The sequence below is a fragment of the Rhipicephalus microplus genome, chromosome 2 (assembly GCF_043290135.1).
Source record: "Rhipicephalus microplus isolate Deutch F79 chromosome 2, USDA_Rmic, whole genome shotgun sequence".
Taxonomy (NCBI): domain Eukaryota; kingdom Metazoa; phylum Arthropoda; class Arachnida; order Ixodida; family Ixodidae; genus Rhipicephalus; species Rhipicephalus microplus.
The window spans coordinates 22,277,249-22,300,058 of NC_134701.1; the positions used below are offsets into that span (position 1 = coordinate 22,277,249).

Sequence of the window (22,810 nt, forward strand, 5' to 3'; positions counted from 1 at the left end):
TATGCTTCACTCCATTTTCTCTCAACGATGCTGGGTGGTGCAGAAAAGTGGGGAGCAGCGGCGGGTGCAGCACCTGTGGTACACAGCGTGGCCCGACCATCGGGCACCAGCCTCGCCCACCCAGCTGCTCTCATTGGCCCTGGAAGTAGAGCAGCTGCAGGCACGTTTCCCAGGACCCATTGTCGTCCACTGCAGGTAGGTGCCTCCTCGGTCAACAGTGCGGAAGGGGTGTCCTCTGACTGACTGAGATGGGTCGTTCTACTGTTACACAAGGACAAGGCAGAAAGACTAGACACACATGTCATTGATGGAAGTACTGTGCCAAACTGCGCTAAAACTGAATTACGACTACATACTGCGCCGAATGGCAGTTTTTCGCATATATTGTGCCAAGGTCAGCCGAGGCTGACCTCAACAGTAGTGGTTCCAAAACCAAACTGCCAAAGTTGCAGCTAATCCAAGCCACTCGTATCTTTTCGTCCACTTTTTTTTCATGACATTTAAATTACACTTATTATCAATAACATCTCCTATACTTTCCTTGACAGTGTTGTCTGTTAAATCTCATTAATATTGTGTCTAAACAAAAAAAACTGGCCCTTACGTTTGCACTTCCTTTCTAGACGTATAGCAAAGGTTCTGTTCTGGCAGAGGATGTCTTCAAGTAGTACACGAGGGAAAATTGGTCAGCTGCCAGCCCATGATAAAATCACATGCTACGTGACACCAACAGGCAGAAAAAGTGTCCTACTCTCGCCGTAGTGTCTACTGGCAGCGCTGACAGATGCTCCTATGTTTAATGCGCATAGTGTACCGTAAAGTGGACAGGGGTTAGCCGCCGTGGCAGCTCAGTTGGTACAGCATCGGACGCATCATTCTAAGGTCGCTGGTTCATTCTCTGTGCACGGCAAGTTATCTTTTTGTCCACTTTTCTTTCGTGACATTTACTAGGGGGGGGGGGGGACTAATGCCGCATGTTGTTAGGCACCTGCTGAAGTACTGCGCCGCTTTCTGCTGCTATGAATTCTGCCACACCAACGGACAAGCCAAACGCTCCAAGCTATAAACGCGCCATGCAACGCTGGCTGCACGTGTCACCACACCACGCGCTGGAAAAAGAACGCTGGCGGTTTTTCGAGGAGCAGCTGGAGGCGAGACACAAGAGAAGTTGACGAGGTTTTCACTAGTGAGCTCAACTTTTGTGTATTTAGTTGACGGGCACAAGTTCGCCAATAATAAATAGCTGTTTTAGCCTCCGGCGCTGTATTTGTTCGTTAAAATACATTTACTACCATTAACATCCCCTATACTTTCCTTTGCAGTCTGGTAGGGAAAGTATAGGCAGTCTGGCAGGAAAAGTATATGGTACGGCAGAAAATAATGGTAACGTTGGCAGAGGTAACGTTGCTATATCTGGTAACATTTGGCACAAGTGCCGATGGGTGCTCTTTGTTTGCTCGTGTTGGTTATCTATGCGCCATGATAATGACGCGTCCCCCGTGAGCAAATATGCCTCAGTGTCTTGTGACGGGCTGTAGGAGTGGCTATGACTCAGTGCAATCTCCGAGCGAGAAGAAACATTTTTTCAAGCCGCCGAAGAGTGCTTCACATCTTCACGAATGGCAGTGTGCTACTCCAAGGCTCGACAAAGAAATTACCACCTCTTGTGTCGTGTGTGACCTGCACTTCCAGCCAGAAGATCTCGTTAAAGATTTCATCCACAATGTCAATGGTTAAGTGGTCACCGTACCACGTGATAAGTGGACACTAAAAAAAGACGCTGTAGCATGTCTCTTTCCCAATAGCCTGTAATATTTATCAAAGCCCTGAAAGAAGCGGAAGCTTCGCACTGTGCGGCCAGTTCTGGACGTTAAGCGCCGCAATAAATGAAATGGAGGTGAAAATGAAAACAGAGTGTCTAGTGATTCTGACCATGATGAAAGTGTGTGCTCTGCAGATGATGATGCAGTTGCCATCGAAAGCCCTGCATTGCTCTTCAACGAGCTTTCAACTATCGCTGGATATAGTGAAAAGGTGCGAAGATGGTTGGTGGAAGCAGTTGGTGATATGGTTGTTCTGCGCAAACTTGTGCTCGAAAGTACTATTTGTTGCATGGAAACTTGGGCAAGTTGGTAGGACATGACTGAATGTAGGAACAGCGCAACCTAGAAGTACTTTCTTCGTAAATACGGAAGCGAAAAAACAAGGGCAGAAAGGAGCGCTCTTTTCTGTCCTTGTTTTTTCGCTTCCGTAGTTATGAAGTATAACTACTTCTCGGTTGCACTGTTCCTACATTCAACTATTGGTTGCATTGAAAAATTCATGACAATATCAAGTGAGCTTAAGCTAACTGTTAGTGCAGGGGTGCAATAGCTGCGGCAATTGTGCCAATTTGGTACAAATCCCCATTTTTGTGCCGAGCTACGCAAAAATTATGAAATTCGCTGAAATTGCACCACGCTGCACCAGCCTCAAAATTTTTTCTCAGCGAGAAATAAAGGCCATATGGTCACCTGCAGTTTGCATCATCAATCAAACCAAACGCGCAGACCCTAATCCTAAACCACGATGTAAGATACATTCTCATTAAGTCAGGGCAGTTGCGACACACGATCGACGAACTAAAGTGACGAAGCCACGCGCCCATCCATCCGCTGATTGCAGCGGATGCCTATTGGTGGGGCGACGCAACTTCTAGACAAAAACGCGTTACCGTTACCAACGCTTCGCAGAAATATGAACTTCCTGGTATACGTTAGCAGCTAGGGCTAGAAGCACATACCGCGTTTTTTTTTTTTTTTTTTTTGCTTGCGAACAGAGTCAACGTGCTGTGAACGATGGCATTGCTACCACCTTGGTCGCCATAGCAAAGGCACATAAAACATTTTTTCGTCTAAGTTGCGTTAGTTGCGTCTTCCCGGCGATAAATGTCAAGAACCGGATCAACAAGCTTATGCATTTGTTACTTTATCTGGCGTAAAGCTGAAAAGTAGGCGTAGTGGCGTTCAAAAATTTCTTGGCCTTGCTCCAATCTGTGCAGAACACTGCTTAAGCCACTTTTGCTGCAGTACAACAGTGCAATGCGGCAAAACGTATAGTCACGGGGTTGTGACGTGGATGAAGAGAGCAGACTATAGATTGAAGATGAAACTGGTTATTCGAGTCGGACTTCTGACAAACAAATGAAAAGTAAGATCACAGCAATACACACTGGCACTGATAGTGGTGAACAGAGCGTTGGCCGTCGATCAACTGACAAGCTGTGAAGCGCGTTGGCATTTATATACACAAGCCATCGAAGATTTAGCGTTATCGCTAGTGGCCACATAGGCTTCACACTAATCTGAAATGTGTATGAAGTGGGCATAATCTTAAAAAAATGATCTACTGCAGTCCCAAAGCTCCTCGACACTGAAGGCGCAGTTTGTGCTGAGAATTACTGACAGTGAAATAGGGCGATAACCAAACTTAAGAAGAGAATATGGCATTCCCCCCCCCCCTCGGAAAAAATCATCGTCCCGATGCTTTAACAAAAGACGAAAGTACAATAATAAATTAAGAAATGAACAATAAGTACAAGCAATAAAGCACAGCAATAACAACAAAATACAGTCCTCAGGTTCACGCATGAAATGGCTTAAGGCGCACGACATGGACGACTTCGGGTTGAGCACGGTGGCGTTGAGAGTTCATAATGCTGTGGGGAACAACCTCGTAGTCGAGTGTACCAAGACGTCAAACTACCTTATTTGGTCCAAAGTAGAGTCGACGAAGTTTTTCACTGAGTTCTCGTCGGCGTATCGGCGTCCACACCGAAACATGGTCACTAGGCTGATATTCCACGAAACTTCGTCGAAGATTGTAATGACGGCAGGGTTGCCTGCTAATTTTTGATGCGCAGGTGGGCGAGTTGACGAGCTTCTTTAGCGCGCTGAACGTAGGCGGTGACGTCGAGGTTCTCTGCGTCAGCGACGTTTGGAAGCATAGCGTTGAGCGTCGTCAACGGGCTCCTTCCATAGACCAGCTGTACGGTGTCATATGCGTCATTTCCTGGATGGCCATATTGTAAGCGAAAGTCATGTACGGAAGGATTGCATCCCACGTCTTGTGCTCAATGTCGATGTACATGGCCAGCATATTGGAGATAGTCTTGTTAAGACCCTCGGTGAGGCCATTGGTCTGTGAATGGTAGGCAGTGGTTCGGTGGTGACTTGTCTTGCTGTACCTCAGGATTGCATGAGTTGGACCCACCGTAAAAGCCCTACCTCTTTCAGCAATGAGGAGCTGTCGAGTTCCATGACGTAGGACGTTGTTCTGGACGAAGAACTTTGCTACCACAGCGGCACTGCTTTTGGGCAGGGCTCTTGTCTCGGCGTAGCGCATGAGGTAGTCGGTGGCTACAACGATCCATTTGTTCCCGGAATTCGACGTCAGGAACGGCCCAAGTAAGTCCATGCTGATTTGCTGGAACGGACTGTGAGGTGGTTCAATGGGCTGCAGAAATTCTGCTGGCATGGTCGGCGGTGTTTTTTATCGTTGGCAGTCCCGGAATGTCTTCACATAACAAATAACGTCGGCGGAAAGACGTGGCCAGTAGTACTTCTCCTGTATTCTTGCGAGCATACGGGAAACACCAAGGTGTCCAGCTGTCAATTCATCGTGTAGAGTAAGTATCCAAAGCTCTGGATGCAACGCTGAAGGTACTACGACGAGGTAGTTGGCCCGAAGGGGCGAGAAGTTTTTCTTCAGGAGAATGCCGTTCCGCAAGAAAAACGACTCAACTCCTCATTTGAATACTTTTGGGATAATGGCGGCCTTACCCTTGAGATATTCTACAACGCTCCTGAGTTTCGGGTCAGCTCACTGTCGCTCAGCGAAGTCGTCGGCACTTATGATTCCTAAGAATCGGTCATCGCCTGGGTCGTCTTTCGGTGGTGGTTTGACGGGGGCACAAGACAGGCAATCGGCGTTGTAGTGTTTTCTCCCAGACTTGTAAACGACGGTAACGTCAAATTCCTGAAATTTCAGGCTTCACCAAGCAAGGCGACCTGAAGGGTCTCTCAAGTTAGCTAGCCAACACAAGGCATGGTGGTCGCTCACAGCTTTGAAAGTTCTGCTGTAAAGGTCGGGGCAGAGCTTCAATGTAGCCCAGATGATTGCAAGGTGTTCCTTTTCTGGCTGTAGAATAGTTGGTCTCTGCCTTCGATAGCGACTGGCTAGCATAACTGATGACTCTTTCCAGTCGGTTAGTCCTCTGAACAAGAACGGCGCCGAGTCCTACACTGCTTGCGTCAGTGTGTATATCTGTCCCGGCGAATTCGTCAAAATGTGCAAGTAGCGGAGGCGTCTGCAGGCGTCGTTTGAGTTTTTAAAATGCTTCCTCCTGTGGTGTTTCCCACTTAAGCTCTATGTCGGTCCTGGTAAGGTTAGTGAGTGGCTCTGAAATGCAAGCAAAGTTTTTGGCAAGCCGCCTGTAATAGGCACATAGGCCAAGAAATTGATGCACGGCCTTCTTGTCGGTGGGCGGCGGGATGGTGGGGATGATAGCTGTTTTCTGCGGGTCGGGGCGAACGCTGGACTTGCTGATGACGTGGCCCAGGAACAAGAGCTCCTCGTATGCGAAGTGGCACTTTTCGACCTTGAGGATGAGTCCGGAGTTCTTGATTGCTTGCATTATAGCTTCAAGGCACTGGAGGTGTTCGTTGAAATTTGAGGAAAACACCATGACGTTGTTCAGGTACACAAGGCAAGTTTGCCACTTGAAGTTGGCCAGTTCTGAATCCATAACATCTTAGAAAGTCGCGGGTATCGAGCAAAGACAAAAGGGCATAAGCTTGAACTTGAACAGGCCATCCGGTGTAATAAATGCAGTTTTTTTCTTGGTCTTTCTCGTCGACTTCAATCTGCCAATAGCCGGTCTTGAGGCCCATCGTAGAATAGTGCCTCGCAATGTGAAGTCGATCCATGGCGTCGTCTATCTGGGGGAGAGGATACACGTCCTTCTTTTTCATCTTGTTCAGGTAGTGATAGTCGATGCAAAAGCGTAGGGTTCAGTCCTTCTTCTTGGCTAACACAACGGGGGACGCCCATGGACTCTTTGAAAACGTAGCATTACGTTGACTTGCTTCTTTATAGTGTCGCGTTCTTTCGTCGACACTCTGTATGGGCTCTGACGAAGTGGCCTAGCACTTTCTTCTGTCGGGATGCGATGTTTTGCGACCGGGGTCCATCGAATGTTCGACGAAGATAAAAAACACTTTTTGTATTGTCGTAGCAGAGTTCTGAGCTGTTTTTTCTTATGTGTCAGAAGGTTTGCGTTAATGTTGAAAGCTAGTTGACAAGCTTGGCTCATCATAGGAGCTTCGATAAACTCGGTGAGGGCGAAAGTGTTGCTGGCTTCCATCATGTCTTTGATGTAGGCAACTGGGCCGATCACAGCAGCAGCGCCACTTCATGAGAGGAGACGGCAAAGGGTCACATTTTCGCGGTGCTTCCAGGCGCAGTTTCACAACTGACAGGATCTAGTAACGTTGGCTCTCCACTTACGTGCAGCAGGTGTCCCAGCATGTGCAACACAGCTGTGCGATGATAGCACGTGTTCAGGGCCATGCGCATGGATCAACGCTGAAAGTGTCATCCAGCTGCTCAATTCCCATGCTCCAGCGTATGCTCGAGCAACTTTAAGTTTAAGGCTGGCCGGGTCGCTAGCATACTGGCCGATCATCAAGAAAAACGCAGCGTCAGACGGGGGCGGTTGTACTTTGTTTTTTGCTTTGTTTTCACACCGCTGTGCTTGTGTGGCGTCATAAGCAAAAAGGTTTCGTCTGCGCTCAACAGATGGCGCTCTGCCGCAAGAGGCGTCACTTTTAAATTTTGATCGTCATCGTCCTTGCATGGGCTGCTCACAACTGTTTAGCTTGCATGTTAAACTATGTTTTGACTTTTATTACTTTGTTATTTTGCAATTTATTGGCGTGATTTAACATAGTTTCAATCATCAACGGCACTTGCAATCAGACTGAAGTTAATTGCACAGATACATTAAAAACAGACTTTTTTTTTTAAAGCAAGGTGGGGGGTGGGTTCATTGCGCGAGTAAATACGGTACGTAGGCAGCGCCCAGTCGTACCTAGTCCAGCTGTTGGCTGCAAATCCTGCAATGTTTTTTCTTGTTTTTTTTACTGCTTTTGTCTCGGGTCTCTCTAAATCTTATGTGAACAAATTGTGACATGCTAAGCTGTTGCGTAGCCTTGGCACTTTTGTTGCATGTGGCACAATAACTCTTACAAGAGCGGTGGGCTCTTGCATAAAAAGTTCACATCAGGCAGTGCTGTGCTAAAGAATCAGTTAAGCAGCAGAAGAATAGTTTTTTTCTTTTCCCTCCCTTTGTATTCTCTTATGTTTCGGGGGCACTTCTGATTGTCAATCTCCCGGGTCCTGCATTGCAGTGATGGAAGTGATGCTCCAATTGCTCCAAACTGCTCCAAAAGAGGACTGCTGCTCCATGCTGCTTCAAACAGTGCTTTTTGTTAGTAATTGCTCCAAAGCTGCTCTGAAATGACACTGAGAGAATGACAATGAAAAACTTTTACTGTTTGACCGACTCGTAAGTCCTAAGAAACTGAAAAGAATCTGTGTACTATCATCCCAGTGTGCTACTAGTGTGCAGCACTTTCAGCTCTGATCTCATTTGTGCCACAAGCTATATATAGCTCATTTCGCTCTTTCTTTTTTTCTCAGCTAGACATGCAGGCTAGTGTGGTGAAAAGTAAAAATGAGCAGCATTGCTTTTGTCTTATAACAATTATCTACTGCTAATTTGGCAACAGTTGTATGGAACTGCGGTTACTTCTTAAATTTGGCACTCAGCTTTTCTGGTTTGATTGGATTTCTGCCACAAATACTGGTATTTTAAATTGTAGCTCATTTCACAGCATTGTTTTGACAACCGGCCATTGTTTTCTTCATGAAACTTATACTGACTGTTCTCTGATAAATAGATTTCATAATAAATATTGATATTCACAAAATGCTTGACACACAAAATGCTAGTATTAACGTACGGCAAATTTAACATCTACTCCTAAACACCAAAAGCTGCTCTAAACTAGGGACTTCTTTGTGCTCTGAGAACACTTATGGCTGCTCCAAAGTATGCTCCTAAAATTAAAAAGACACTTCCATCACTGTGCATTGTCATCATGCAATGAGAGTTGTGTTTGCATTGCCTGGTCATCACCTTTTTTTTGATTGTTGCAGTGCGGGCATTGGGCGCACTGGCTGCTTTGTGGCCAGCAGCATTGGCATCCGGCAGCTGCGAGAGGAGAACAGTGTCGATGTGTTGGCCATTGTGTGTGCTCTTCGCAGGGACAGGTCAGTGCAAATCGGAACAGACTGATGAGATGCTCCAAAACCTTGTCAATATGTATGTGTTGAAAACACAGTAAACTGTAAGGTCTGTTATGATTGTAGGTTGATAGCTGATGTTTAAGAACTTTACTGGCATTCATTTAGAGCTGTCTGTGTTGTTGCTGTGGCCCTGGAAAACAGTAAATAAGATTCATTAGTGTGGCTGGTTGGTACATATTCTTGGTGGGAATGCCAGCAGAATCAAATGAAGCTCAAAAAACCGAGAGAACAAATGCAACCCTCTTTTCAGCAATGTTTCAGTCACTGGAAAGGCTGATATGCAGAAGCAGTGCGAATCTATTGAAGCCTTTCCGATCTACAAACTTGGTCCTGATAAGTGTGTGAGTGCGCCATCTGTGTTCCTGAATGAGAAAGAGCTCCAGTACTATCTTGACAGTAATTCTATCATAGGGGGCCCTTCTGTGTGATAGCTGTGTGTACGCTTGCTCATATTGGTTGCCTGTTCGCGTTTTCATTAGAATAAAGCATCCTTCCTGTCCCTCTCTCGATTTCTTCAGCTTCCTTCGGAGTTACTGGTATTACCTTCAAGACACCTATATGCAGATTTCTTCTTTTGTGTTTGTCTGCCCCTCCCACCTGGAAGTACTGCAAGAAAGCTCTCGCTGCAGCACACACAGAGGCGTCCCATTGAGTGGCGTCCCATTTTTTTTCTCTCTTCCTGCACCCAAAGCAGCTGCACATGCATATTTGCAAGTTTTTTCAGCTCGCAAACATAGAAAAAAAGGGACAAGGTAGACAGAAAGAGTGCTGACTTCGAATTAAATTTATTTCACAGAGTGGCAAGAATATATATGCCTAAAAAAGGGTGATTACAGAACATGAAGATAAAATACAAGCCTAATCAATGCGCTAGTGTCAAAGCACGTGTGACGGGTCCTCTATTGCCTCAAAGCCCAGCCAGGTAGTCATGTTCTGCCTGTGATAAAGCAACCGATGAGGTGCTTACGCATTTATCACCTAGCGAGTGTATTTTTTCAGCTTCAATAATTTCTCGGGTAAGCTGATTCCTATGCCTTGCCAATATCGCTCTTTCTGTCTACCCTGTCCCCTTTTTTTATTATGTTCACGTGCTGAAAAAACTTGCAAATATGACTATGCACCAACTATCGCAAGCTTCCACTCTTGAGCATGCATATTCTTCTTTCTGATCATGAAGGTAATGGAAGAGCTGATCTTTGTTTTACACAAGATAGAATCTTCCATGCAGTTCTTGTGTTTTTGTTACAATTAAAGCCTTGTTGCCTTTTGCAGCATTTGTCTGTCGGCCACTTTTGCTGATTTCAACTGCTCTATTTTATTGACTTCAATATAGCAGGTTTGTGGCAGGAGCTCTGCATCTTGATAAGCACATCATTTTATATTGTGGTTTTTATATAACTCTAATTTCGTTGGTCTAAGGTATATCTGGTTCACAAGATCGTACCAAAGGTATGAGGAAATGGCTTATATCTTTATACATGTTGTGCTCTTATCACAAAGTTTGTAATGATGCCATGACCAGCGTGAAAACCTGTTTGCTTGCTGCACTGACAGCACTTGTTAAAGGAGTTAACTGCTAGCATTACTTTGTATAACATTTCAGTTTGTTGTTATTGCATGCATTGCTTTAGCCTTGCAGTGAAATTGCGACATAAAATTGTGGCTTCTCTGCTTCTCCAAAAAATAAAAATTCTGCATTTTGAAAGCAATTTTTCTTCTCTAGAATAAATATTTGCCTGCTCCCAAACATTCTCTGGAATAACTTAGGCGAGTAGCATCGCTGGTGCAGCTGCTACCAGTGTCAAGCTTCACTTCATTGTTCTATACATGCTTGGTTGAAGTTGTACCTTCAACAAGAAAGAGCCATACTGATCGGTGTTTTATTTGATTAACAGGGGAGGCATGGTGCAGACGGCCGAGCAGTACGAGTTTGTCCATCGAACACTGTGCCTGTTTGAGCGCGAACTGCCCCACAAAATTGCCCGTTGAGATTCTGGTTGGTGGTGTGCTCAGCAGGGTAAAGGACCTGGGAGGCTGCCAGGAGGCACCAGTGTGGCCGCCAGTGCACCACTGCAGCACCGTCGTCGAAAAGCTCTCACCGGTGGGACCTTTTCCTCCCTCGGGGCGTGTCGTGCACCCAGCTGCTGTCGAATGCGCCTTTTGCCATTTCAGCCATCATTATTCCATTATTATTATTTCTTTATTCGCTATGGGTGGATGAGTAGGCGTGTGTGTGCTTCCTTTTTATTGAATGTGTGAACCTGTTGGTGCAAAGAACTTGTCTGGTTGTGCTGGTGCCATAAGCGTGATAGTACAAGTGACATTATGTGTGTTGCCCATTTTAGGTGATCCCACCTAATTTTTTAGGAGTGCTGCCAAGACAAGCGTGCTTCCTAAATCATCAGCTCTTAATGACCTCTTGTCCGGCTGTTTGTGTTGTGAGTATGTGTGCACTCTTGTTCTTAAAAAAGGAGGTGCATCCACTTGCACTCATTTCATTTTAGATAAGCTGCAATCCCTGTTCAACAACACTGCAACACACACACGAATATCGAATCATTATACATGGAGAAGTAATTTTTCACTTCCACGATTATATATCTTTTGTTGATGCTTGTGTGTGCACTCATAATCCAATGAAGTGGAAGTATTTCCTTGTAAGATGCTACTTCATTACGACAAAGTTACGCTCTGTAAACACAGCGAATCGCACATGTGGCTAGAACGCAGACATCAGAACAGAGGCAGTTGTTGAGGGCAACACAGTGTTATCGGACACTCTTGCTTGTGGTCAGTTAGCCCTTGTGAGTGCATCATCCGGTTCTCTGAAGTTGTGTGTTATCGATTCCACCGCTGTTCACTGTCTGAATTGTGCAGCCTCTCTCAAAAACTGTTTGAAGACCCTTGGTTACTTCGATTTGGCTGTACAAGTAATTTTAGATGGTGCATTACGAAAAAATGGCGAGGAGCTGTCCCGCTTTTGCTTGTTTTTTTTTTTTTTCAGCAGTGGTTCAGCTAATGGTGAAACTGTATAGTGTTGCAATTTCATTTTTGTTTTTTGAGGTCCCATTTCTCATAGGCTGGACCACTTTTGTTTATGCGTTGCAAAGTAATGTCATTTAGTTTTCACCTACTGTAAAACTGTTGAAAGAAGTCTGTTTTAGCATACACGTGTCTTTTTTGTTAATAGATGTGCACTTGCACATATATGGAAATGCTACAAATAGCTCATGGCAGGGTTCATATCTGTTCATTTCCTAGTAGTATTTTTTGCGAGGGTCCTTCATGACAGGTAAAAGAGAATGGAAGTTTGGCAAAGTATGTTTTGGGCACATGGTTTACTGTTGAGTGCAGATTTTCCTTCTGTAGCCAAATGGTGACTGGTGGTACCTTGTAAGATAATTTTTGCAGTATAGTTAGCAAGAAGAGCAGTCATACTTGAGGGGATCACTTTTGCTGGAACTGGACAGCTTAGTTTTACCACATTTGCATGAAGCATTTCACAGTAGCATTTATTGGGCTCTTTCAAGTACTTTTCAATGAAGTGCATAACATACTCAACAATGACGCATTGTTAAGAAGTCAGTGCAGTTCGTAAGAACTCGAGGTGTTTTGTACAGAATAGTGCTACAGCCGCACCTGTCTTGGTTTTAAAAAATTTTATTTTTATTTATTAACCGCTCCAGAGTAAATTTTAGTTGCAGAGATTGTGCATACGCAGGCTGGAAGCTGTGCCTCTTTGTAGAAGGTGTATTCTATTACGCAAACGTGAGAAGTAGAACAGCCGTATTTGATTGACCACTGCACTGATCAACTTCAGCCGCTCATTAAGAAGTTTGTGAATGAAAATTATTTGATCAATAATCGCCATCCGCAAATCTTGATGTCTACCTATACAATAAATTACTGTCACCAGATATTGCCATTTCGTGTTGAACGCCTTTCTTTTTTTTTTAGTAATTGGAGTGGTGATGTTGAAATGCGTTAAAGAGTTATGCTATTTGTTTACAAGCTTAAAATTCAAGATTGCTCTGAGATACTCAGAGCAGCCATAAGCTTTTTTTGTCCACGCTGTAAATTAGAATTCTTTCTTTTTAGCTCTAGTTTTGTTTAGTGTACTTGTGTGATAGCAGAAGCTTCGCTTTTGCGACATTCAGGTATTCAACGTCTGCCTGCTATTCAACATTGGCTATTCGACATTGGCTATTCAACAGCATGCAACCTTGAGCTTTTTTTGTCAATGGTGGGACGCCGGACGCGCGCGGAGGTGAGCGGTCGCATGTGACTTTGGCTCCTGCAAATTTTCCTCTTGTGGCTGACTGATCACTCCAAACGCCCCGAATACTTGACTGGACCTATATGTGAGTGTTACCGACGCTTCCTGTGATACTTTTTCAATACTGAGACGTTTTTTACGCAAGCCGCAGCCCTTTTAGGGCTGTCGGCTGGCAGTGTCGCTGCTAGGCCTACCTCTCCCTAGCATGAGCGCTGGAACAGGGCGCGACGCAGCCGGCGTCGATGGTGCGCGTTCCTGGCGCGCGATCCACGAGAGCCTCTCAAGACAACGCCAGCATCCTTCGTCACCACCAAGCCATGCAGTGGCTCAGGAGCGCCAATCAAGAGCAGCACCGAAGCCCCCACCACTGCCGCGCAGTGATTACAAAATCATATTAAGAGTCCGTGGAGGTTTAAACTGTGCTGTGATACATCCATGCGTCCTCAGACAAATAATCCTCAAGGCGGCGGGTCTCCCAATCTCTGACCGCACCAGTTCTGACCAAATACGCGTCAACTCCATCAACCATACCGTTCTGATTAGCACACCAGACCTGGATCGTGCCGACCTCTACCATGGCATACGGCTCTTGAACTTCAACGGCACCCCTCATGAAGTCGCCACCCATGTCGCTGATCCCGTCGATACCTGCAGAGGAACCGTTCTCCTGCCTTCCGATTACTCGGAAGACGAAATCATCTCGACCCTCCGCCGATGCAACCCAAAGCTGACTATCGGAGGTGCACGACGCCTAGGCAGCACTGAAACCATTCTAATCATATTTCAAGGCAAAATCGTTCCTTACTACGTCCACTACGAAGGCTGTGCACTTCGATGTCGTCCCTTCAGGCAAAAGGTTGAAGCCTGCACACGGTGCCGTCAGATTGGTCATCGCCAAGACGTCTGCACCAACACCAGTGACACACTTTGTCCCAAATGTGGACTAAAAGATGCACCTATGGACCACGAGTGTGACCATGTTTGTGTTGTGTGCAATGGAAACCATGAAACAGGTTCATCGCTGTGTAGACAACGATTTAAGCCGCGCCCTACACGGTCCATGGAAAAGCAAGACCCACCCATCCACCGATCTCCTAGTCGCGAACAAACTCACGGTTCAAGCCAGCGGAAAAGTCGAAGCAAAAGCAAGGAACGCGGGCGGAAAAGTCGAAGCAAAAGCAAGGAACGCGGGCGACGCTCCAGTGCCAGCAAAAGTAAAGATCGCGGTCGTCGCTCCGATTCAACGACGCAAGACGACGCCTGGCCAGCCCCATCACCAAGCCCTGCTCTCACCAACTCTTCGGTCAACTCACACCAGGTAGGCTGGGCTAAGTCAGCCTCTTCTAGCTGCTCCTCAAATCACACCAGTAACAACGACTCCACCCTCTTTAAAGAAAATGCAACCCTAAAAGCTGAAATTCAGAGGCTTAAATTACAACTCGAGTCTTTTCACTTATCCGCTACTACCACTCAAATTGATTCTCGTCCTCCTTCCGCATCAACCACCCAAGCCCCTCCCTCTCATTCCGCCTCTTCCATGTGCCATTCATCAGCCCCACCTGAACCCTCTGCACATTTGCCCATGGACACTAGCCCCTGTGCTCAACGCGAACCACTTCTCCCTCCCCCCAGCAAACGTAAAACTCCGAGCACTCCACGATCAGAAGAATCCCTGGAGGAGACAGTTTTAAATTATAATGACAGAATAACCGCATTAGAAACTAAATTTCATAATATACTCACCGCAGTTGAAAAACTCAGTGCAGATTACGCAGCCAAACATGAAGCACTCGCCAAATTTATGGACCTTGTGCAAGCTCATATCCAACAAACTACAAGTTGGATAGCTGAAGTTAGTGCCAATAATCCTAGCATAGCACCACTTTCCACCTCAGCACCAGCTTCGCTTAACAATGGCCAATAACCCGACTCGCTCCGAGCTTCAGGTTTGGCAATGGAACTGTAGGGGGTTCCGAAAAAAGAAAGCACATCTGCAACAGTTCCTTGCCTCCCGTTCTAATCTACCCGAAGTCATTGCCCTCCAAGAAACTCACGGGCCAGTCAGCTTCCCAGGTTATAATGTCCACCAAACTAAAAAGCTGTCCCGGCCTGATACGGCAATTCTTACTCAAAAACACCTCACTGCAAATCACTCCCACTTCGACGGCGTCGATATAGAGCATGATTTTTTGGAGATTATTCCTCATAAGAATAACACATCTGCTCTTTACCTTCTGAATGTCTACAGCCGCCCTCGAGACAAACATCACCGCTTTGACTCCCTTTTTACTCAAGCCATTTCCGCTGCCAAAGACCATCCCCTTTTAATTCTTGGTGATTTCAATGCACCCAACCTGTTGTGGGGTCACACTGTTTCTACTCCTAAGGGCAGAGCCCTGTGGATACACATACAAGACCACAGACTCACGCTACATAATGACGTCGATGCACCAACCAGGCTAGGAAACAGCGTATCGAGAGATACCTCTCCCGATCTTACCCTTACACGCAGAATTCAGCACGTTACATGGAGCAACTTGCAAGTTAATCTCGGTAGTGATCACTACATCATTACTACTACAGTACATTTCAAGCACAAACCCTTCGCACCTAAGCCAATCAGTCACACCAATTGGGACAAATTTCGAGAGGCCCGCCAGATATCAGCTCCCAGAAACATCCAAGACATCTCAGAATGGGTGAAGCAACTTCACTCAGATGCTGGGGTGCATACTACAATTTTGCCCCCCGAAACCCCCCTCACCACGGTTGATGCCAAGCTTTTACATATGTGGGAAGCCAAACAGTCTCTCTTGAAGAGATGGAAAAAAGGACGGCACAACCGAAAGCTAAAACTCCGAATAGCCAAGCTTGACCTGCAGATCCAGGAGTACGCCACACAACTGGCCTGCCAGCAATGGGGCCAGGTGTGTGACAGCATGCAGGGAAACCTTGACAGCAAACGCACATGGCAACTACTGCGCCACCTCTTAGACCCTACCACATCACGCACACATCAAAACCAGAGCATAAAGAAACTTGTATATGCTCACAAAAACGATCTAAACGGACTCTTCGACGACCTCCGCGATAAACATCTGCCTCCTGCTCAGAAGTATAACACACCAAAGTACACTGGAAAGCCCAACGAGTTATTGAGCGCCGCTATCACGGAAGCAGAGGTTCGGCATGCTATGGCCACTCTGCGCACAACGTCAGCACCAGGCCCAGACCACATTAACAACAAAGTACTTCGCAATCTGGACGACAACTCCGTCACGGCAATCACAGATTATTTCAATCACTGCTTTGACACTGGCACCCTTCCAAGTTCCTGGAAGGATGCCAGGGTAATTTTCATTCCAAAGCAAAACAAACCAGTGAACACTTCCAATCTCAGGCCTATTTCACTAACCTCTTGTCTTGGTAAAACGCTTGAACACGTTATACTCAACCGTCTGAATAAATACATGGAAGACAACAATGTTTATCCACCAGAAATGGTGGGTTTTCGAAAATCTCTGTCATGTCAAGATGTCATGCTTCGACTGAAGCATGATATCATTACACCCAACAGCAGCCTAGATACGCAAGCAATCTTGAGTCTGGACATCCATGGAGCTTTCAACAATGTTGCTCATTCCGCCATCCTCCGCGAGCTTAATCTCATAGGGGTTGGCGCAAAGACATATAACTATATAGCTACTTTTTTAGCCAACCGTACCGCAACCATACACATAGGCGCAGATCAATCTCAGTCTTACGCTTTGGGAAGTTACGGCACGCCACAAGGGTCTGTGCTGTCACCGTTTCTTTTTAATGTCTCTATGATGCCGTTGGCGCAAGCATTGAGATCTATCCCTGACCTCAAGTTTTCACTCTACGCCGACGACATCACTCTTTGGATGACTGGCGGCTCCGATGGAGAGATTCAAGACACCCTGCAAGCTGCGGCAAATACGGTTGTGGCACTTACAGGGTCTATGAATCTTTCATGTTCCCCACAGAAATCTCAGCTACTTCTCCTACCATCTCACAGAGGGGGCGAAAAACACATATCCAATATACAGGTAATTCTAGATGACGTACCAGTTACTCGAGTGGATAGGATCCGCGTGCTCGGTTTACACATTCAAAGCAATCGGCTCAACACATACACACTAAAGACACTTCACACCACCGTTGATCATACCTTGCGACTTTTGGGTCGGGTCAGTAATAAACATGGCGGACTAAAGGAGGCCGAACTCCTCCGCTTGGTCCAAGCCTTCGTTATCAGTAAAATAACTTTTACAACGCCTTACCTACACTTTCTTAAATCAGAATCCGACCAGATAGACATCCTTTTACGCAAAGCGTATAAGTTCGCTTTAGGGGTGCCTATACGGACCTCCACTGAAAGGCTTATGCGTACTGGCACCTTCAACACCCTTGCTGAACTAGGAGAAGCCCATATTGCATCTCAGTATAACAGACTTTCTAACACCGTGACAGGCCGACACATTCTACAAACCCTTTCTGTCACTCCGGCATCCATCACTAAGGTCAAGTACACCATTCCACACCACATACACGAGAACCTATACATTCCACCACTTCCAAAAAACATGCACCCTGAGCACCAGAAACAGCGCAGGATGCAGCGCGCGAGGGCCCTCAAAAAACAATTCTCCTCCTCCAATGATGTGCTCTATGTTGACGCCGCCGATTACGGAAACAGGCATCATTATGCAATATCGGTAATCAACTCTCACGGCCAGGTCGCTGCGGCCGCCTCCGTTCTTGCTTCTTCTTCGGAGGAAGCGGAAGAGGCGGCCATAGCCCTGGCCCTGACAATACCTAGTTCATCCGTTATTATCAGTGACTCCAAAACAGCTATATATAATTTCGGAGCGGGCAGGGTTTCTAAGCCAGCCCTTTCCCTACTTTTGCATCATCCCCTTGATCGACTTGTAGCACTAATCTGGACTCCCGCGCATGCGGGCCTTGCCGGAAACGAGGCGGCTCATGCGAGTGCCCGAGGATTCACAGTCCGGGCACACGCATCCGATGTGTCGCAATTCGCTACGAATGAGGCGCCATTTACAGCGCGGGATCGCCTTATTTCATTCCACGATATTTGCACACACTACCGTTTAGAGCGATTAACCTTCCCGCCACTCACGCGCAAATCTTCACGCAGGTGCGAAATTCTGTGGCGACAGCTGCAGACTCGCACCTTTCTTTCGCCTTACCTCCTACACCGCATTCATCCATCCTGTTATCCTTCCCCCTCATGTAAATTTTGTGCCTCTTCCACAGCAGACTTGAACCACATCATGTGGCGCTGCCCTAAGCACCCTCTTCCCCCATTCCTGAAACGCCTAATTTCTAGTGAGGAGCAGTGGGAGGCTGCCTTGCGCAGCTCGAGGCCCGCTACCCAGGAGGCCATCCTGGAGTGGGCTGAGAGGGTAGAGGAGGACTACTTCAAGTAGTTCATCCCCACCACACCCTTTCCTGTTGCCCCCTTCCCTTTAACAAGGGATAAATAAAGTTGTTCATTCATTCATTCATTCATTCATTGTCAATGGTGACCTTCCGATATTGAATGGCCTGTCACACTTATTACTTAGGTTTGCTTCTTTTTTTGCCTGCATTATGATGCCGTTTTATTTGTTCTGTCCACCTGATATTTCTTTCACTGAGGGAGTACATTGCATTCCTGCCTTTGTTCAGCGGCTGATAGAAATTCTGGGGTGACATTACTGCTAGCAGGGCGAGCCGAACACTGGCCGATGCCCTCACATGAAAGAGAAAGCGCTGTTCGAAGTGATCGACTGACACTGGTATCTTGACGCATACTGAGACATCTCTGAAATGCAGCATGTAACAAGCATTGCATATTAAGAGGGTTTCAAAATAGATTGCAGGGACCTGTGCACCTGTTGCAAATTCAACTTTGTTTTAATTGTATGTAAAAGCAACTAAGGAATAATTGACTGAACTGGTAATAGTGACCCCTGGTTTCTTTCCAACATTAAGGGGAGATTCAAGTCGAAAAACAGTAGTTCTTTTCACAAAATTATATATTTTGTATTTTTATTTGCTTTTGCAAGCTTAATTTCTCTACTTTCACTACAAAAAGCTGAAGATTGTATTAAACTCATGTATGTCAAGATCGCTTCTAAAGAGCACAAGGTGGCTGCTAAAAACTAGAAAAGAGCTCATAATCGAGTCTCTTAGATATGGTCACTTGGCTGGTTGTCATTGCATTTCGCATGAGGGATTCACAGAAGCCCCATGCTCAAAGTATGAATGATTGGCAAGCTCTCATCATGGAAGAGCTCATCTTAAAAAACATATCTTGTTCGCATAGATGAGCTTTCACTTATACCTTTCCAATACGGTTTTCTCAAGATTTGTTTTTAGGCAACTTCTTCAATTTCGACATGGTGTTTTTGGTACTTCTGATGGCCTGACTGGTATGAAATTTTTCCCAAATATACCTTAAAATGGGAAGGGTGCAAGTATTTCTTTTAAAACATTATACCATTTGTATAATTATTGTGTACCTAAAATAAGCAATTAATTTAGGCTGAGGATTCTAAGAATTCTTACATTACAACTTTTCTTCAATATCAAAGCATTTTATACACACCTTCTTAATGGTTATTTGCATTCTACAATATTGAGGAAAAATATGAGCATTTAATGGTTCAGAACAACCATAAAAATTTTGTCGCATAAAAAGTTTGCCCGAAACAAACTATACTTTACACATTCTCAGGGCACAAATTAAAAACTGTGCAACTTACTATAAATCTTATTACATTTCAAATCAGTCTAAATGTCTATATATACAGCAATAAGTTCATGGCCTTAGCCTACAGACTAACGCAACCTTTTTTCCCAATCACATCTTCCCCTAAATGAAACTGTTGCTTTTAATGGTGTTTTGTGGTTCAGATTGTGTGAACACATCTTGGTATGAATCACACAATAATTCTTCTCCGTTTATTTGGAAAAACAGAGAAGAAAATTACAGAAATGACCAGCTGTGTAGAGAGTTGCATTGTTTGTATTTTTGAAGAAATCAAGAACAATGTGGCCTAGTGTATCATTAAGCAATACAGAGGCAGTGGTGCAGTCTCACAGAATGACAGCAAAAAAATTAAGCTGCAGTCTGTTGAAATTTTTCTAATGTTGCTGTAATAGAAATGCGCGTTTTAACTGTAGACAAGGTGCGATTAGAAATGTAATTTCAGTTGCAAGCACAATCACTGTTCCCTTAAGCAAGGTGGCTGTTCATTAAGGTAAAGTTTTGCCGTCCGACTCCAGTCTTGATCTACTTCAGGTCCTGAAAACAAAATTTACATTTACAGATAGGGATTGGGCACTGATGTAGTAGGATGCCTGTGATAGCTAACCTTGCATCTGAAGATCACAAGCAGCAGGAAATTTATGGTTTTGTTAGTTCATTCGGTCTTGCATTGAAGCAGCACATTTGTTTGCCTGTTGCTGCTCTTAGCACAACCACTTGGTTCACATTTTGCAAAATGTCCTTGCATCAGCCTGTTGTTCATTGCAACCAGCTGTCATTCTTTGCCATCACATCAACTGAACTCGGGATCTGACCTTGCTTTCACACAGTGTCTGTGCAGATAAGTGTCTTTTGCGCTTCACTTATGAATGTCGTGTAGTTCTGTGGGAAGTTTCGCTTATTTATTGAGACGCTTTATGTGTAAGGCTGTCATATTTACATGTAATAACCGAGTTCGAAATTATACATTTCTGTTTATTTTTTTCTATAACTTGGTGCACAATAGCAAGTAGCAGGGTTGGTTTTTATAATGTGGACAAACTGTGAGGCATTGCAGGGTATGAAAATTGAATAATTCAACCTTTCTTGGGTAGGCACAATGGCTGGAACAGCGACCAAGCATTTGGGTATGGCATTAAAAAAACAATGTCAGTATTAATACTTGCACTGAGTCATGTTTTGGTTTTGAATTTATGGTCAGTCCTTTATGATGGAGTGGAAATGTATGTCTGTTTATGCTTTCTAGGTTTTTCTATGTATAATTGCAATAGTATGTTGTTGTAGGGGACAAGACAAACGTCTGTTGTCCCATCGTTGAACCATCTGGACTCATATTGTTCTCATCTTGCTTTTTGGTTCGAGTGAACCTCATTCGAGCTTGTTTCATGTGACAGCATTGTTTTTCAGTGATGCACTTTCAAAGTTTTTCTGTACTGTCACTTGCAAGTATTTCGTGCTTACATATTTCTTCATCGCATGCATTGCACCTCCATTCTGTTGATGTAGAGACTTAGGAAGTGGATATTCTCTTTGTGCAAAGGCCTTACGAGTGTGCTAGCTTGTGTGCTTTAAAGTGAATTGTTTTGTCCTCATGTTTCCCTTGAAGGCCTCTAAAAACCGACTACTTCTTGCATCTGGTTCTTGAGTGGCTGTGATGTCGGTAGATGTTGGTATGCCACAGTGGAATAAGTAGCAGTGTTAAACGTGTGCCCCGAATGTTACTCATTTGCCAGAGTTTACTGTTATGGAGTCATATTGAAGCAGTGAACACTCTTTCAGGCACATCACTGAGTTGAATGCATGTGTAGTTTTTGCAATCATTTGCATTCACACATTGTCTCAAGTGTAAGTGAATGTGAACTTTGTATCACCAGCTCGTTCTATCAATCGCATGTTTATCACCATCCAACCTGTTGAACGTCAGTTAAGACACAACAGCCCAGACCGCTTAGCCATGGCTGTCGTTTGGAATTGGAAAAAGCACAGCACCCTTTCCAGCTACTCAGCAATGAGCTTGTTTGGTGAAATGTTTCCCAGTCTTGACAGTGACAGTTCTACAAGTAGCATAGCAAATGCAGAAAGAATGAGCAGCTTCCTCGTAAACTTTTTGTAAAGAGAATAATCATTGAATGACTGCGCTAGTTCGTGATGTTACTGCATCATAAATGAAGCTGAGGCATGCAAAACATGGCTTACATGTTCACATGTTCTGCAGACACACAGCTCCTTCTGGCTATGTTCGAAAACTTAGAATAACAGTGAGCTTAGCTGGTTGCTTCGTTCTAGAAGGCAAACACAGGGAGAACCACAAACGTTCACTTCTGTCTTGTGTTCGTACACCCTGTCTTCTGGAATGTTCAAAAAGTTTTTCAGGCTCTGCACAAGAAAATGCTCGCATTCTAACATTAAAAGAGAACCTCTAGTTTCGTGCTATCGCTCATTTTAATTCTGGCACCAAGTCATCGCTGCTGGTGACTCTCTTTTGCACACTGTTTTAGTGATGTGGCACTTTGCTACCTAAATTTTACTCGCCACACCAAATTCTTCAACTGGTAATTTTGGAGTAATATGCCAGTGTGACTAGGTTCACCTCATTGGTGATGAAAATCTGGGAAGTACTTGCTGCCTTGATTCCTTCTTCTTATCATCCATGTCTCCACTGTGAACTGTCTGAAGGCTTTTTCAGTGTGAGCGTTGTTTCTTTCATCTGCTATTTGCATTTAATCTGCAAAAGCTTGCTGCTATATTGGGTGGACTAATTTTCCTGAGTGACAACAGTGACAACAGAGAGGCACGGCATGAATTTCTTGCTTTGTGACAGAATTGGTGTGTCTCTAGCACTTTCTGCAGGCTGTCGTTTGTCAGGGTGCTTGACAAATATGACTCAATCGCCACTAATAATGAGGGGCGATTTCTGAGACTTTTCAAATGATGTTTGACGTGTATATGTGTGTGTTGTGTTTGCGTGTAGGTGAAATCGATTTCCCTTTCACAGCATGCTTGATTCTTAAAACCTTCCCAGTACAAAAAAAAATAATTTGTTATTGAAATAAAGAGATTTAAGATGTACTGTTTGATCATCATCTTACTGTTGCATAACTGCTTCTCAGTCTGTTCATGGGTTTGGTTAAAATCTTCAGAAAGCAGTATTCACAGCCTTCTGCCTCGTTGTTGTGAATGCATAATGTTATAGTAGATTCTTAAAGTTGCTGCATCCAAAACCCTTAGGCTTTAATTGAGGTAATTACACACTTGTTACTGCAAAATGATCAGTGAAGCCTTTTTAGACTATCTTCTTGTAATATTAGAAACATGTTCTTGAGTCT

The 22,810-nt window shown here is 44.8% G+C and overlaps 1 protein-coding gene across 1 annotated transcript in view; it reads left to right on the forward strand.

Moving 5' to 3' along the window:
- LOC119169180 (tyrosine-protein phosphatase non-receptor type 7) overlaps positions 1-12,328 on the forward strand; it is a 165,887-nt gene extending 153,559 nt beyond the window's left edge. Inside the window, exons 11-13 of the mRNA XM_075886283.1 lie at positions 44-195; positions 8,260-8,373; positions 10,305-12,328. Coding sequence (XP_075742398.1) covers positions 44-195; positions 8,260-8,373; positions 10,305-10,398 — 360 coding nt within the window. The 3' untranslated portion in view covers positions 10,399-12,328. The remainder of the gene's footprint in view (positions 1-43; positions 196-8,259; positions 8,374-10,304) is intronic.
- The last annotated feature ends 10,482 nt before the right edge of the window (positions 12,329-22,810 follow it).